This window comes from Channa argus, chromosome 24 (genome assembly GCF_033026475.1).
Source record: "Channa argus isolate prfri chromosome 24, Channa argus male v1.0, whole genome shotgun sequence".
NCBI lineage: Eukaryota > Metazoa > Chordata > Actinopteri > Anabantiformes > Channidae > Channa > Channa argus.
The window spans coordinates 6,434,680-6,450,088 of NC_090220.1; the positions used below are offsets into that span (position 1 = coordinate 6,434,680).

General features: G+C 43.4%; 1 protein-coding gene across 19 annotated transcripts in view; it reads left to right on the forward strand.

Annotated features, from left to right (window-relative positions):
• auts2a (activator of transcription and developmental regulator AUTS2 a) overlaps window positions 1–15,409 on the forward strand; it is a 284,876-nt gene that overhangs the window by 263,148 nt on the left and 6,319 nt on the right. For 6 of the 19 annotated variants that reach the window (XM_067494283.1, XM_067494281.1, XM_067494279.1 and 3 more), the window contains 8 exons: window positions 7,192–7,756; window positions 8,993–9,288; window positions 11,199–11,437; window positions 12,413–12,457; window positions 13,890–13,985; window positions 14,088–14,159; window positions 14,455–14,484; window positions 15,193–15,303. In XM_067494283.1, the coding sequence (XP_067350384.1) occupies window positions 7,192–7,756; window positions 8,993–9,288; window positions 11,199–11,437; window positions 12,413–12,457; window positions 13,890–13,985; window positions 14,088–14,159; window positions 14,455–14,484; window positions 15,193–15,303 (1,454 nt within the window). The remainder of the gene's footprint in view (window positions 1–7,191; window positions 7,757–8,992; window positions 9,289–11,198; window positions 11,438–12,412; window positions 12,458–13,889; window positions 13,986–14,087; window positions 14,160–14,454; window positions 14,485–15,192; window positions 15,304–15,409) is intronic. The other 13 variants (XM_067494290.1, XM_067494289.1, XM_067494287.1 and 10 more) reach the window with 8 other exon arrangements.

Below are 15,409 nucleotides of genomic sequence, written 5' to 3' on the forward strand. Positions count from 1 at the left end.
TATGGCCTTGCATCTGCCAGAAGAGCTCAGAACATTCAGTGGCTTACTAAGCCCAATTACTCCAGATTGCTACCATTTCTCAGAGGATCGCAGTCAGAGACAGTCTATCTTCGAAGAGGAGTCAGGGCTTTATGTATTGGTTAACCACACGCACCATACGCCATGACATCACTGGCTGTACACACACTATTTGTATTTACATATACTCTTATATTAGCTCAGCAACTCCTGATCCAAAATTCATAAACTCAATGAGACAGGCATGAAATATTGATGTTACAAAAGGCTTAACAACCTTCCCCCTGCCACCCGCCTGCTTATGGTGTTTTGCTCGATTACCACTTGTTAAAGCAGCGGGTTGTGTTACTGTGAGGTGAGATCAGCACACAGTGGAATTCTCACTGAAAGACTGCACATGTCATGTTCTCACAGCTAGAATAGTTGGCCTGCTCACCAACCCACCTCCCCCTACCCTTTTTCTGTTTAGTTTCTTCCCCAGCGACCCATGGCACCCACTAATAAAACAGCTCCAGTCCAAGACCCTCCACACAGCAGGATGTCAAGGCTGTGTAACCCAACACCCTGCTCTGGAGAGTTGCTGACATGAGTGAGAGCCTGGGAGGGCCAGCAGGGGAATGTCCATCATTGTCAGGCCCCTGTGCCTTGAGCTCCCATTTGGGGCATGTCCAACACACATGCCTGTGTGCCGTGAACTCACTGCCGTGAGGTGCACCCTGGAGATGTGAGGGAGGTATTACAGAGGGCAGTGTTACTGCTCTTAGAAGAGCTAATGCTGTTAAAGTCTTCAGAGCTGAAGAAGGGAGGGATATGGAGCTAAGAGACTGGAGATTCTCTGGAGGCTTTGGCTATGAGATCAGGGAGAAAGCTTCTCCAGCAAAGGTTACTGACACTGGAGTTCAACTTCTATGTGAACTGATATCACAAGACCATAGTGCAAGTCTTAGCTTTTTTTTTTTTAGGTCCCAACAAGATTCACGACTGCAGTACATTTAAAGGAAAAATGGGATTTAACCCCTTCCACAGCACAAAAAACCTGGCAATCAAGTAACACATAATGCGCCTTGTGGTCTTGGTGCAGATGAGGAAATTAATCCCTTGATTAATATGCAGACTTGGGGCGACATAGTCTGTCACCACCTTAGGCACCAGAGAGGGTTATTAGATCATCCAGGATCTCACAACAACATCCAGTCCCACAGACATGGGAGTTGAGCGCAGATGCCATCCACTAATATGAACTCCAGGGTATTCCGGTGAGAAAGACACTCCTGAGTGTGAGAACGTTACAAGATTCACACATGTTGTATTCGTTGGAGGGACATTGTATTGGGATGAATTACAGTGTGTACCTTTACCTAATAAACAAATTTCACGAAACAAATACACTGTGTTGTACATTGGTTGGGCAGGTCTCAGGGCAAAAATTCTAGTTTTATGACCATTTGTAAAAAAAAAAAAGAATACAAGTTAGAGCAGGCTCTGACAGAAACTAGCAGACAGCTCTTTGTTTGTTCTATCAGTGTGGGATGGAGATCTGTTAAAAATGTCTGCCATTAAAGCGATTGCTGGCTTCATTAAGAACAAATAAACAGAGCCCAGTCCCTCACCCAGGAGTTCTTTAGAAAACATGGGATCTAAATCACTCCTGAGGTCAGACCACTGTCAGTGCTTGCTGTTCAATTGCTAGTTTGACAACAAAATCAAACTATGTAGATAGAAGAGGGGTAAATGTACTGTTTTTCTTTCTTTCGTGGGGACTTAATGGTTTCCAGACAAAGGCCTGAGGCAAAACTGTTTTTTCAGGCATTCAGCATAACTGGAGAGTGTGAGTGAGACTTTTCCCCCTCTTTGAACACCCAGCCTAGACCAGTGGGAGACCCTGATTGTAATTAATGTTTACTGAGACATGCAATGCAGAATGGAATTTTTCAATGAGGGCCACGAATCAGCACAGCATGCACTTTAACAGATTCAACTTGAGCAAAGAGTCTGTTGCCCTTTTTATTATTCTGTTTTCTAAGACGAAGCAGGATGATGATGTGTGCGGAGGAAAGAATACAAAGCAAATGGCTGAAAAATTGAGCCTCATACCAACAACCCTATCGCTATTGTTGTGCACACAGCCTGTGCATCCAGGCTCAGTAGCTTTTTTTTTTTTTTTACGGCTTATCCCGTGAGTTCAGGGTCACCACAGCGGATCATTGTCTGCATGTTGATTTGGCCCATTTTTTTTATTTTTTTACACCGGATGCTCTTCCTGACGCAACCTTCCCTAAGTTCTACCGGGCCTGGACCGGCACTGCACAGCTGAGGGAGGGGAATGGGCTGTTAGGGGTTCAGTGTCTTGCACAGAGACACCTCGAGCCAGGGCCAGGGATCGAACCACTGACCCTGTGGTCCGTGGACGACTGCCTTCACCAACTGAGCTGCAGCCGTAGCAATTTACTAAAAAAGTCCCTAAGCCAAATTGGTCTTACTGACAGTTTTTAGTAAATGAATTGTGTTAGCTGTAGTGTAGAGGGATGCGCTCTGTGAAAGGCTTGGATAGGACACAGCAGGAAGTGAGATGGAGAAAACCAGGTAGAGAGAGAAAACCGTTGCAGTGTGTGACAGTGAGTGAGTGAGTGAGTGGAGCTTCTAAATCTGTCGGCTGTGACAGACAGCTCTGGGTTTAGGACTTGTCAGCTTGTCACCTTAGAAAGAGGTGGGGATTTTTTCCCTTACAATTCCATAGATGAAGCCCTAAATGGCCACAGGCTACATGTTATCCACCCTCACTCACACAAAGCTAAATGCTGCCATGGTAGAGCTTCTGGATTACTAGTCAAAATAGAAAAATTACTTTTAAAAATCCTCAATCTGTACATATTATATGCTAATTTATTGTTGTACACTGCATTGATTAGCTCCCGTACAGAGACATGGCTCAGGGGATGGTCATCTTAGTGGGTCGGTCAGTTTTCTACTTTGATTTGTTAACTGGATTGCCTTGTATTGTGGTATGGGCATTTGTGGTCCGCTGCAAATAAAGCCCCATAACTTAAATGATCTACATATTTTTTGTCTACACTAGCACCACTGTCAGGTTGACTATTTTGGTTTATATTGACATGCCACCAGAAATGAAATGTAACACTGATACCCATGGTGTCCCTGGGTCTTAATGACTTTGACTTTTCTTCCAGTGCTGCAGTGACATTGACATTTATGATTTGTTTCAACAATCATAATGCAATAACTTTGGATCCCTTAACTTTACATCTTCCACTACCATAAGGTCAGAACTTCAAACTAAAATCTTGTTGCAGAAGTGTTACAAGAACAAATCACAGAAAATATGGATTTCCATGTGATTGACTTCCAAACGGATCTGCTGTTGCATGATGTGCATGATGATGTGCATCATCATGGAAAATGGTGATTTTTCCAGGGACTGTTGCTCTCTTTCTGGTCATGTTGTGTCTTTGTTTTTGCTGTATCAGACAGGAACACTGCAGACTGCTAACTGAGCCACAAATGAAAAACTAGCAAATCCAACTTTGTTTTTGGTTTTTTTAATGATAAACCATTTTCAACCAGCATAGTTTGACTTTAAAGTAGAGTTGGGTGATGATATTTGCAATCTGATTACAGAATATTTACTTTAGTGAAATACAATTCTCATTAGAGACAATTAAAACCTGAAAACTGAGTCATTTCACAGGAAATAAAGCATCTGCGAGCTTGGCCATACAGCTCTAAAGCACTAGAAATGAGGCATGTCAGCTTTATCCCTCACTGCATTTTGAACATCTGTGAGATACACACACAGTGACTTCTAGCTTGTTGGTTTTGTATGATTGGAGCTATGTGACCCCTGCCTAGATGAAATCTAATAAATGAGTTTGAGGTTTTAGAATGTGTTGAGGTGCTATTTTGGAGTCTGGGACAGAAAGGGTGAAGCCAGGTGATGGAGGCTTAGGGTGTCACAGAGGCCCCTACAGCCATAAATTTGTCAGGATATGTCCAGGCTCAGGGGTCGTTTATCACATCCACCCACACTCAAATTAGAGGGAGAAAGATTAGCAAAAAGCTTTTGGCTCGAACTGGGTGCTAATGTGTTTTTCAAACAAACAGGTGCTGACCAGTCAGTTTAGCTTTAAAAGAAGATGTTGGTGCTTGTTTGTTAATCATTAACAGGGCCAGGCTGTATCTAGTGACACCACTGAAATATTATATGTTAAGTGAATGGCTTTATGTAGTTCAGAAATGACCTAATGACATATTAAAGTATCTAATGTTGTTCCTCTCACTTACCCAGACGTCCTGTCACTCCCTTAGTGGATTATAGGGCAGTGCACAGATTGGTTCCAAGATCTGAGTCACATGTTTCTTGAATAATCAACACGCAAGCTAATTAAAAATGTAGGCTCAGTTTGCCATTAGCTGCCCTAATGAGTTGTGGTCGACTACAGTACAGTAACAACAAAGGTGAGGTTTTGAAAATAAGCAGGAAAGATGCATATACAGATCAATACAGATTTTAATGCCATTTTAGCATTAAATTTTTTATTCTACATATTTCTTGTTATCGTTTAGATTTGTTCAGCCAGATCAAAGTTGGAGCCTTTTTAATGAGAACATGTAGTGTAGCTTAAACCATGCAGAGAGAAGTGCAGCTAATGCACAGGGAACAGTAGGAGACGGCTCACCCTGGGATAATGAGTTATCCTCCGAAGCCCTTGCCAGGTCCCCTGACATCCAGGCTTAATAATTGGCTTTCCTGCGCAGGCATGTGCATGCGCACACACACTCACTCCACTGACCCTCACAAAGCCCTCCTGTAACTTCTTTATCTTTTAAGTGTGGAATCTAGCTTTCACCTCCCTGACTAACCCACACACCCACAGGCCTCATTCTTTACTCTCATTCTCCACCAAGCAGCACGTGCTAGTTAGAAACCACAATACTACAGAAACATTGAGAAACAGCAGGGCTCCACATTTTGAGTAAGTCAAGTGGGAATTGCGCTTATTTGTTTCCAGGGATGAAGAAGACTGACAAATGAACCCTTGTGGGAGGGAAGTTGGTGAATACCCATCTTCTGTTCTTCCCCGCTCCGCCTGGCCCTGGAGTCTTCATTATGACCAGAATAGACACCTCCATTTTAGCGTGTTAGCACATTTTCAAAACAAGCCGTGGACCTCGGGGACTCAGAGGTACAGCAGGAGAATTGAGAATTGGGAATTTCTCCTCTCCCGTCTGCTGCTGTGAAGTTGTTTGTCAGCAGCAGTCTTTCTTGACTCTTGGCCAGTAATAGCATTTATAAGTGGAGAAGATTGACATGGATCAGGGAGGTGGATTTTTTTTCTGCTAGCTTTTCTTGTTCATTGATGCATGTGTTTTATGTGCAGACTAAGAAACACAGTTCTTGACACATCTCTGTAATATCTCTTGTTCAAAGACATCTAACAGATGTTACAAGAACACTTCACCCTGGCGGCGGAGCCTTTGTCTCCTGATAGGCTGGCAGATGTCCCAGTAAGCCCTCCTACACAGAGCAGGAGTCAACTAGCTGTTATTGTAGATATTGATTGTGATCATGCACTAAGAATTACCTCCTCTGACCCCTAACTACAATATCACATGCACCCGGGGCAGCTAATACCTTGCTTAGCATTTTAATGCTAATGGATGGACGTCGTGATAGGGCCCTGTTAGCTCAGCTTGCTCCCGGTGGAGTGGATCTGCAGGGAGCAGTGTGTCGGTGAGATGGGAGCCCGCTGTGACAGGCTGCAACTCTGCAGTGTAGGCTGCCGACTCAACCCAGGGGACTGGGTCCCATCTACAACTCTGTGGCAGGCAAAGGATTCGGCTTGATTCACTAAGGGGGAGAAGGAGCCCTTGCTCCTGTCCTTAACCCCCCCTGAGGCCCTGGGAGTGTTAATTACAGTTTATGTATGCACTGTCATCTCCCATGAGCCTCACTACCTCTGAAGAAGCCAAGCTGACTGCTGGTTTCTGAGCACTTTGTTCTGTAGGGGGAGGTCCCTACAGAGAAATACCCTGGATGGAGCTTATTAGCTATTGTTCTGTGTGTCTTCAACATTGTAAAGAAGGTATTATTCATTCTTTTGATTAATTCACACTTTGGACATAATGGAGTCTAACCAGGGCTCCTAATGGCAGGTAATTGCGGGTTTTCTGCAATTACTGAAAATCCATAAAATTAATCCTCACCTTGTCTGGCAGCAAAGCTAAAGGCACTGGAATTATTCATGCTACTGCCAAAGCGAATTAATGAATGTATCCTGCAGTATCCTTTAGTATGTGTTAACAGATCTGTAGTTGGCATGTGGTAAAGAACATATACCCGTGTTTGTTCCAGACACTTGTCAACAATGCAATTGTACATGCAAACCTGCATACAGCACAATTACAGTAAAGGGATCTTTTGGGCCAGGTGCCTGATCAGCATTCATTTAATTTGTCATGGTGCTGAAGGCTGCATGAAAGGGCAGATTTATGGCTTTAGCTGGCCCAGTCTCAAACACCAGCAGGGTGTGTCAGTATGAGGAGGAAGGTCAACAGCTTTTGGTTTGGCCCTTCAGGGGTCGCCACAGTGGAACATGTTCCGCACATTGATATGACATGAGTTTTTTATGCTGGATGCCCTTCCTGCCACAACCCTCCTATTTTATCCGGGCTCGAGACTGGCCCCAGGGTGACCCTTGGTGGCCGGGTGCGGCCACACCTGGTGGAGTGGGATTCGAATAGGAGTAGAAAAAAAAAGGGACTCATGTTTGTGTCTGTCAGCTTAAAGCATACACATTAAATTTGGCAGAGTAGTTAAAAAGGCAGGAGCCTCCAAAATAAAAGGCCAGCAGATCATACAGTACACATCATCCTTGTTAGAGCTGAAGATGTTCATCTGGAGTGTTCATTTACCCCGGAAAAGGGCATCATTATGCATATACACATATAAAGAACCTTGATCTTGTTTGGTGTTTTGACTGTGAACAGGGTCTAAACCTTTAAAAATGTAATCACCAATATATCATTGAAAATGTAGTCATTTTATTTGTACACATTTGTACTTTCTACTTTTTAATTGTTCAGATAGACCACCAACTAGCAGATGAGCCACTGTTATTGAAGTTATTTTTCACAGTTTTTCTCTGTTGTGCACAGTTCCAGATTTTGGCATTGATGTCCTCTGTACCAATGGCAGCCAGGAGCCCCATGGGCCAGGCCTCCTCAAGGTGTCAGGCCTAGAGCGCAGTCAAGAGAGGAGCCAGGAGAGCTGCAGGGACCCCCAGTCCCTTGCATCAAGCAACCCCAATCCGCCATTGCCCCCCGAAGCCCTCCCACTGTCCCAGCCCCAAGCATCCATCCCCCGGCCCCTCTCCCCTTGTTGGACCCAGACGAACGGCTCTTCCCAGGCTCCAGCCTCGGCCCACCTGCCCACACATTCAGAGGCTCATCTAAGGCCTCAGACACCCGCAGCCCTGCCTCTCGCCCAGGGCCAAGAGCCCTCGCCTGCCCCCCTTCCCCGGCCCCATCACCAACCTGAACTGCTGTCCCACCCCCGGCCACCACCGACACCCAGCCTTCAACCACATCCGCCATCACCTGCCCTCCCAACGCACCACCCTCACCAACAGCATCCGACTCAGGCAGCACCCCACCGGCCCCCATCGCGCTGTCATCCCCGGCCTCTTTCTGCCTACAGCAGCCTCAACCTCAACGGACACAGGTACGCATAATATTACATGTAGTGCAGTTCAAGCCAAACCCGTATGTTCATGCACATCTGAAAATACTACAAAACCACTTGAGCTAAAAGCACAGATGATGCCCTTTCAGTATGTAAATCACTATCATCAAGAGCTTTCAGTCCCTGAGCTAAACAGTAGCATTGATTAACAGCAGAGTTAAAGGGCCACACAGATCTCTGAGTGCCTGTCATTAGCCGCTAGCCACCAACACTGAAGAGATTTCAGCTCTCATGAGTTGCTCTGGTCTTATGCGAGGTAGCTTTTTATAAACTTCTATAACTCTATAGCTACTTGTTATTTTGTTGAAACACATTTAATGTGGATGAGAACAGGAGAAAAACAGGCTTAAAGCTATAATGTTTTTCCTACATTAAATACAATTCTTTACAGAACTGCTTTATAGAGTTTCTATAATGAATTTTATACTTACACTGTAATTTTTACATAATAACGACATAAGACTTAGTGCAACCCCAGTTTAGGTCTGATTTGGGCTTTATGTGCTGGTAAGCAAAGAGGCCTATGAAGCTCTCTACATAAATGTAAGATTCCCGGAGAGCTCCTTCAGAACCCACTCAGTCCCAGGGACAGCTCTGCCTCGCAGGCTCTTAGGACTTTGCTTTGCCTCCCACTCTCTGTGCCAGTCTGCCAGTGTGCCAACAGGGCCTGGCACCCGTTTCGAATAATCACGGCCTGGGCCCACAGCGAAGAGCGAGCGCTGCAAATGAGCTTTTAGGCTTAGTACATAGAGCTGTGGAGACGCAGGCTCTGTGGCTGCCCCTAGGGAATACTCACACACACTACAAAAGACTGTTTGCTTACACATGATACACAGCCTCTCTCTCCGTCTCATCCCATTTCCACTGCACATGTTCAGTACCTGGCACTGGTGGAAGTGCCTTAACAGAAGCTGTTCAAAGACAGATGCTCCCTCTGTTATGCTTGCCAGCAGTGGTTTATTTGCATCCAAGGGTGTTGCGAATATGGTGGTTTCGCAGATCATTGTTTGCCCTGAATTCTGTGAAGCAAAAGAGAGAAGCAGGGAGCCATTTGTAAATGGGGACAGTTGAGGTGTGAAAACGCTGAGCTGGGAATTCAGTGTCAGAGCCAATGGAGATGAGGGGACGTGAAGGAACAACTGTTAATTTTGACCGATCATGCCTGGCTTAACCTGACTCCTTTCTCCATATTTCCACTTTTCTCTCACTCTACAGTAGCAGCAGGAGCAGTACCCCAGGCACCAAGCCCCACGGGCCTCCTGCTCCCTCCTTGCACCTCCCCCACCCACCCCCTCCAACAGCGGTGGCAGCAGCAGCAGCCTCTGCCTTCCCTCTTCCCTTGGTGACTAACCAGAGAACCCCTCACAGCTTCCCCACTGCCCTGCAGTCCTCACCGCACCCTCATCACCCCAATATGTTCGCTCCTCCAGCGGCCTTGCCTCCACCACCACCACTGACGTCTAGCACCCTGCCAGTACCCGGACATCCTGCTGCTGGGAGTGCCTACTCAGGTAAGCATCTTAGGCTCCCAGCAAACATCCCCACATCGCCCCCAAGTGGTGTGGCAGAGGACTGTACATATTGCTTTAAAAAAACAAAAACAAATAGCCTCTTAATTTAGCCAGTTGGTGCATCAGGTTTCCGGGGTGGTCGAGCCATATGAGAAGTCCATGTGAATCTTTTCAGACCAGCATTTGATTTTGAAGTATTTGAAATGTGGAGACAGATAGATAGACAGAATGTTACTCTGGTAATTATTTAAAGAAACAAGCAACTGAGTCCAAGATTATCCACATGTACTCCAAGTTTTGTACGTTTATACCCGTGTGGACAGTTCACACTCTGTCGTGCTCTGATTGATTGACTCTCTACACACCAGTAATATCTACCAGCATGACACATTCATCGCCAAAGCGATTACAGACCTTTTGCATATTTCCATGCCATGCTGTCAAGCTAAATGTCAGTGTCAGGGTGGGAAGAAGCGGGGGGGGGGGGCTCGCAATGTTCCCAGAACGTGCATTTTCACCTGAATGGCGTTCATGTAAGACAAATACATTTAATCAATACAGAACAGAGCAAGTTTGATTTCGTTCAAAAGAGACTAATGAAATTAGAAGAATCCCCCCCCACACACACACATTACACACCTGCCCTATATAACTTGATATGAATGCAGAAAATATTGTCACTGAGGAAAAGAAAGATTAATATTACTCTGACTGAGATGTAATCTCTCAAGACCCATTTTGTTGAGTTTAGAAAACAGCCAGTGATTTTTTTTTCTTTCTCCAAAGGCTGAGGTTGTCTCAGAGGGACTGTAGCGTATCAAATCCCAACATCTGACAGCTCCAACTGTCAGACGGCTCTAATCATTTTGAGCCTTGCTTAAATTTAAAATGACACACTGATAATCACAGTCATCTCCTGGTAGTTTCTTTGTTATATAACGTTGACATGACTTCTTATTTGATTACATACATACATGAATCCCAGGCACTCTAGAGATCTTTGACGCAAGTTCCAGCAGGAATACTATAATTTCACTGTAATTAAATTAACTAGAATGTCTTAATTTGTGACATCATTAACTAGTCTAATTACAGTATTTCTTTCAAAATATTTCATGTACAGTTTGAACAACGTTTAATTAAAATTAGACTGTTTCCTGAAGAAAAAGCAGCAGCTGCTGCTGGGATATTTAATCAGCTCAACTATTTAAAAGCAGAAGGTGTTTCTAGCTTTAAGCATTGCGTGAGGAAAATTATACTGAATCAGAGCTTTCCAGCTGCCCACATGGTGGTGCTACTGATGTCCCATTATACTCCACATTTCCGAAGCGGAACCATGTTTCTAGCTGTATGTGGGATTAGAGTTAATTTGTATTTTCTTTTTACTTTATTGCTCCCCATTAGGGAAATTGCATGAAATGGCTCAGACTTTGCCTGCTGTTAGTTTGTGCAGCTGAGCCGAATTTGGTTGTAGTTAAGAGGAAGTGTGCAAGTTTGCATGTTTTATTAGGGCATGACAACAAATGTTGAATCTACTCTAAAAAATACAGTGTTCTCAATCCAAATTGATTATTTTCAAGTTTATCCAAATGTAGTTTTTATATTTTGATTTATATATACATATACACACAAACGGAGGAAAAAGCAGTGGCTTTGACTTTCTTTATTGAACCCACAAACTCAACGTGTTAGTACATAGGTGCCTTGTGGTCAAAACTTGACATGTTCTCTTTGTCACCTGCACTTTCCCATAAACCACCATTGAAACCCTTTTTTTTTTAAACTCAGGATGAATAGATTTATCATAAATCTGTATATAATCATGAGTAAGATTAGAAACAATGAGGCTGTTGATAGTCTGTTGTGTAGAAGTGCTCCAACTCTTCAGTCATCCTGTCCCTTTTCGGCAGAGCAAGACCTTCTGCGTCAGGAGCTCAACACCCGTTTCCTGGCCTCCCAGAGCGCTGACCGCGGTGCATCGCTGGGCCCTCCGCCCTACCTGCGCACAGAGTTCCACCAGCATCAGCATCAGCATCAGCACCAGCACCAACATACCCACCAGCACACTCACCAGCATACCTTCACGCCCTTCCCCCATGCCATTATGCCCACCCCAGCACCACCCATGGTGCGTACCCCTGCCAGAAATGTGAGGATAAGTAGAACACAACTGTGTTGGGAAGGAGAGGGTGGAGGGTCTCAATGGAAACAGTTTTTATGTATTCTAATAATGACTTTTACGTGTGTAAAGAAGTGGGTGGGCATAGCATGGAAAAGGTTTTCACTTGATGTTTGTGAGAAGGAAGATTCTACCCAGTTTAGCATGTGTGTGTGTGTGCACGGCGCGTGGTAGAGATCTGTATATTTTTGTGGCAGCCTTTCTATGATGACCATGTGTGTCTGTCCCTGCCACAATGATGCCTTTATTCTCCCAGAAAGCCTTTCTAGTGTTTTGTCGGCTGTACTCTGGAACACTAGACATGAAACTGTTATTTTTTAAATTGGCAATTACTTGCCCAAAGCATGCTAAATTCAGAGCCAATTTTTAGAACATAAAGCACTTAATTCATTGTGAATTTAATGACGTCATTTGGTCCTATTTGGAGGTTTTCATTACTGGCAAATGCCTTGTGTTAAGAACCCTGCTGTTTGTTAGAGGAGACCACAGGCACTGGATAGCTGGACCTGCCTGGCCCACAGAGGGTTCACTTGACTGTGATGATGCCTCAAAGGCAGCATGGCGAAGCCTCCGACAGCTAATGAGGCTATAAAAAGGCTCTTTATAGCTGCAGTGTTTAGTCTTGACTGGGGAAATGTTCGCCCTGAGCCTGCACTGCACCATTAAAAGGAGACCAATGAGAGACAGAATCTGTACTGGTTTACAAGGTCTGCAGATGATCATAAAAAGGGGAGGATGACTTGGGAAACCTCTGATCTTTAATCACAACACGTAAACATGTTCAGTTATAATATACAATTTGTGATGTAATTTATATTGGCCTTAAATTACCCTGAGAAAAGCCTGTGTGTGTGTGTGTGTGTGTGTGTGTGTGTGTGTGTGTGGTGGGGGGGTAATCATGTTTTCTCTACACCTGTATACTTAGTTGTTTTATTTCTTCTACAGTTTGAAAAATACCCAACAAAAGTTGACCCCTTCTACAGACACAGTGTGAGTTTCCCCACTGCATTCTGTTAGCCTGCAGAACAGTTTGGTGCTTGCCCATTATGCCATTCCAGCCCATGCAAATGTATTATTTGTGTGTGTGTCCAAGTGTTTCTTTAGTTGTGTGGACTCAATTTAGTTCAGTACCATCCTTGTCAGGATGTTTTGGTTAGTCCCAACAACTTCAAAAGGCTGTTTAAAGGGCTAGTTTAGAGTGAGGGGAAGGGTTTGGGTCAGGCATTTTGTTAGAATTTTAATAAGGCTAGGAGTTAAATGTGTCAATGAGTGTCCTCACAACTATAGAAAGACAAACTGGTGTGTGTGTTCAATTCCATGCAATTGCTCATCCACTTCTTAGTGGTTACTATAAACATTTGTACCATTTCACCCTTCAGCTCCTGCAAATGGTGCGATTAATGAAACAATGCTTGGATCCTTAGACTTTGGAGACCAAGATATATTATGCCTGCATGTGGAATTGTTGTGCATAGAAATGAATACTGCATTATAGAGGAATAGTATCTTTTTCTTGCCTACTAATCTTCATTTATAATGGTCTGCTAACAGTAGTGTCTTGATCTCTATTCTTACCAAAGGGACTTTTTAAAATAGTGGTCCCCTCTTTCCTGCCATGTTTGCCAGCACACACCTGCTGCGTGTGCTGGCATTAGTATGGTTTTATTTAAACTGTTCCTCAGAGCTGAAAGGAAGATTTAAACATCAGCAAACATAAATCATATTTTTATATTCAGTCCAACAGTAGGTCAAATAGATACTGCAAAGAAAAAGATTGTTTTTAAGCATTGGATTTCTGATTTCCCATATTTCTTTACTTTTATTTTTGGTAGCATCAAATATCCTAAAGCCTCATTTACCCTCTCTGTGAATCATAATCATGTCTTAACACATGATTCACAAGGAAACAAGCTGCATTTAAACCCTTCTAGCATGTCCTCAGGCACATCTAATAACTCACAGCCAACCCAATTCTAAATCACTCTCTTTCCCTCTCTATAATTAGAGCAATTCAAGTTTAAAAACATGAAAAAGACTCCACGAAGGCTAATGTGACTGACAACAACAATTGCACTAAGTAACTGATTGGACATCTGTTTCTCTTCAGGATCATTTTATAGAAGCTTCAACACTTTACATTACATCATTGTGGTTCTCATATCAAAGGAGAAACTTCCCTTTTTTACATGCACCAGGAATGAGTAGGGCTTTTGGTTTTTACTCCAGAGCTTGTGAAACATAATCAGAGTTCAATGTTCACTGTCTAAGAACTAAGAAAGTTCTGATTGAAGGTTGTGGTTCTCCTTCAAATGTTTGTTCTGCAATGTTTGAGCTCCACTGCTTCATGAAGCTGCTGTCCTGCATCTCGCTGACAAACCAACCATGCTCACACCTCCTCTCCCCTCCCTTTTCGCTTCCTCAGCTCTTCCACTCCTACCCACCACCCATGTCTGGCCTTCCCCCTGTCATTCCTCCGACCGGGCCCTTTGGCTCACTGCAGGGCGCCTTTCAGCCCAAGGTAACAGCACCTCACAACCCACATTCACACACCTACAAACAAACAGAAAAAATGATCTATTTACAGAGAGGCTTGTTTTATTCTGTGTCTGGTGCTGTTTAGACCTCTAATCCACTGGATGTTTCCACAAGACCGGGAGCCGTCCCACACACATTCTTACAGAAGGACCCCAGGGTAAGAGCACATACACAAAGCACAGTTGAGAGGTAATGTTTAGACCCTAAACATTGCATAAGCCTTTGAGTCATCACATGAAAGTTTTGAACACTCTCCTATGTCACAGTTTGTAGACAACATAGGCTGCATGTGTTCGTTTCTGCCATATTTGTATGTACAGAGATCACTTATCTCTGAAATGCTTAATAGTAAAGGGAATTTATATTTTTCAGTTACGCTAAAATGAAATCTACAGAGAGTAACATGATTGATAGCAAAATAAATGTTTTTCCCCTGTCTCTCCCTTCTGTAGCTAACAGATCCATTTCGGCCTATTCTCAGGGTGAGTGAGTGACTCTCTACAGAGACTCAGTCTTCTGCACTCAAACACACTAATAACTTTAATTCCTTAAAAGGTGTTTGCTAATGGAGTAGATAGTCTTTAAATAAATGAGCATTGCTTTTGGAAGTGTGCTAGCTTATAGACCAACAATTAACATATATTGCTTAACAGTTTCTCCGTCTTTAAAGAAGGCTTTTCAAATCAGTTCTAATTACTGTCACATACCAAATCACCATCAGAGGCCACAATCTTAAAGTAACAGTCACGTCAACTAGAATTCAGGGCCATTAATGTAATGCAACACCTTGTTTAAGATTTAATTGTCCCCTTTATCGATACTAATTAAACCATAGTGACCGCATGTTATTAGAAATGGTTGCAAATGTATTAAAAAGAAATTCTAATTTGCAAAATAAGAAAAATAAGAATGTCCACCTGTGACAAACTCAATTGATTAGACATAGTTTAAAAGAGCATACACTGCACTGAGAGAAGTTATCTGCAGAGAAACTGCACAAAGGAATTATCAGCAGCAGCTCCAATGGGGACGGTAAACCTCATAAGACAGCTAGGATTTGCGAAACACCATTTAAAGGACTGGAGGAAAAAGAATCTGGTCTGATAAGAGAAAAACTAAACTCTCAGCAGAACTCCAAAAATCTCTGCTGAACTTTGAGTTCAAAAATGTTTTTTGTCTTGTGTTTACAGAAACCAGGGAAGTGGTGTGCAATGCATGTTCATATCGCCTGGCAGATATACCACCACCAGCAGAAAGTAAAGGTGAGGACTCCCCTGACTCCTCTCTGCATGGTACTAAATGTAAGAATAACTTGGTATAAAATGTAGCTGTTCCAATTTAATTATGAATACAAACTGTATGCAGTGGGGCTGCACATTTATCATGTGAACACCATCATTATGATGT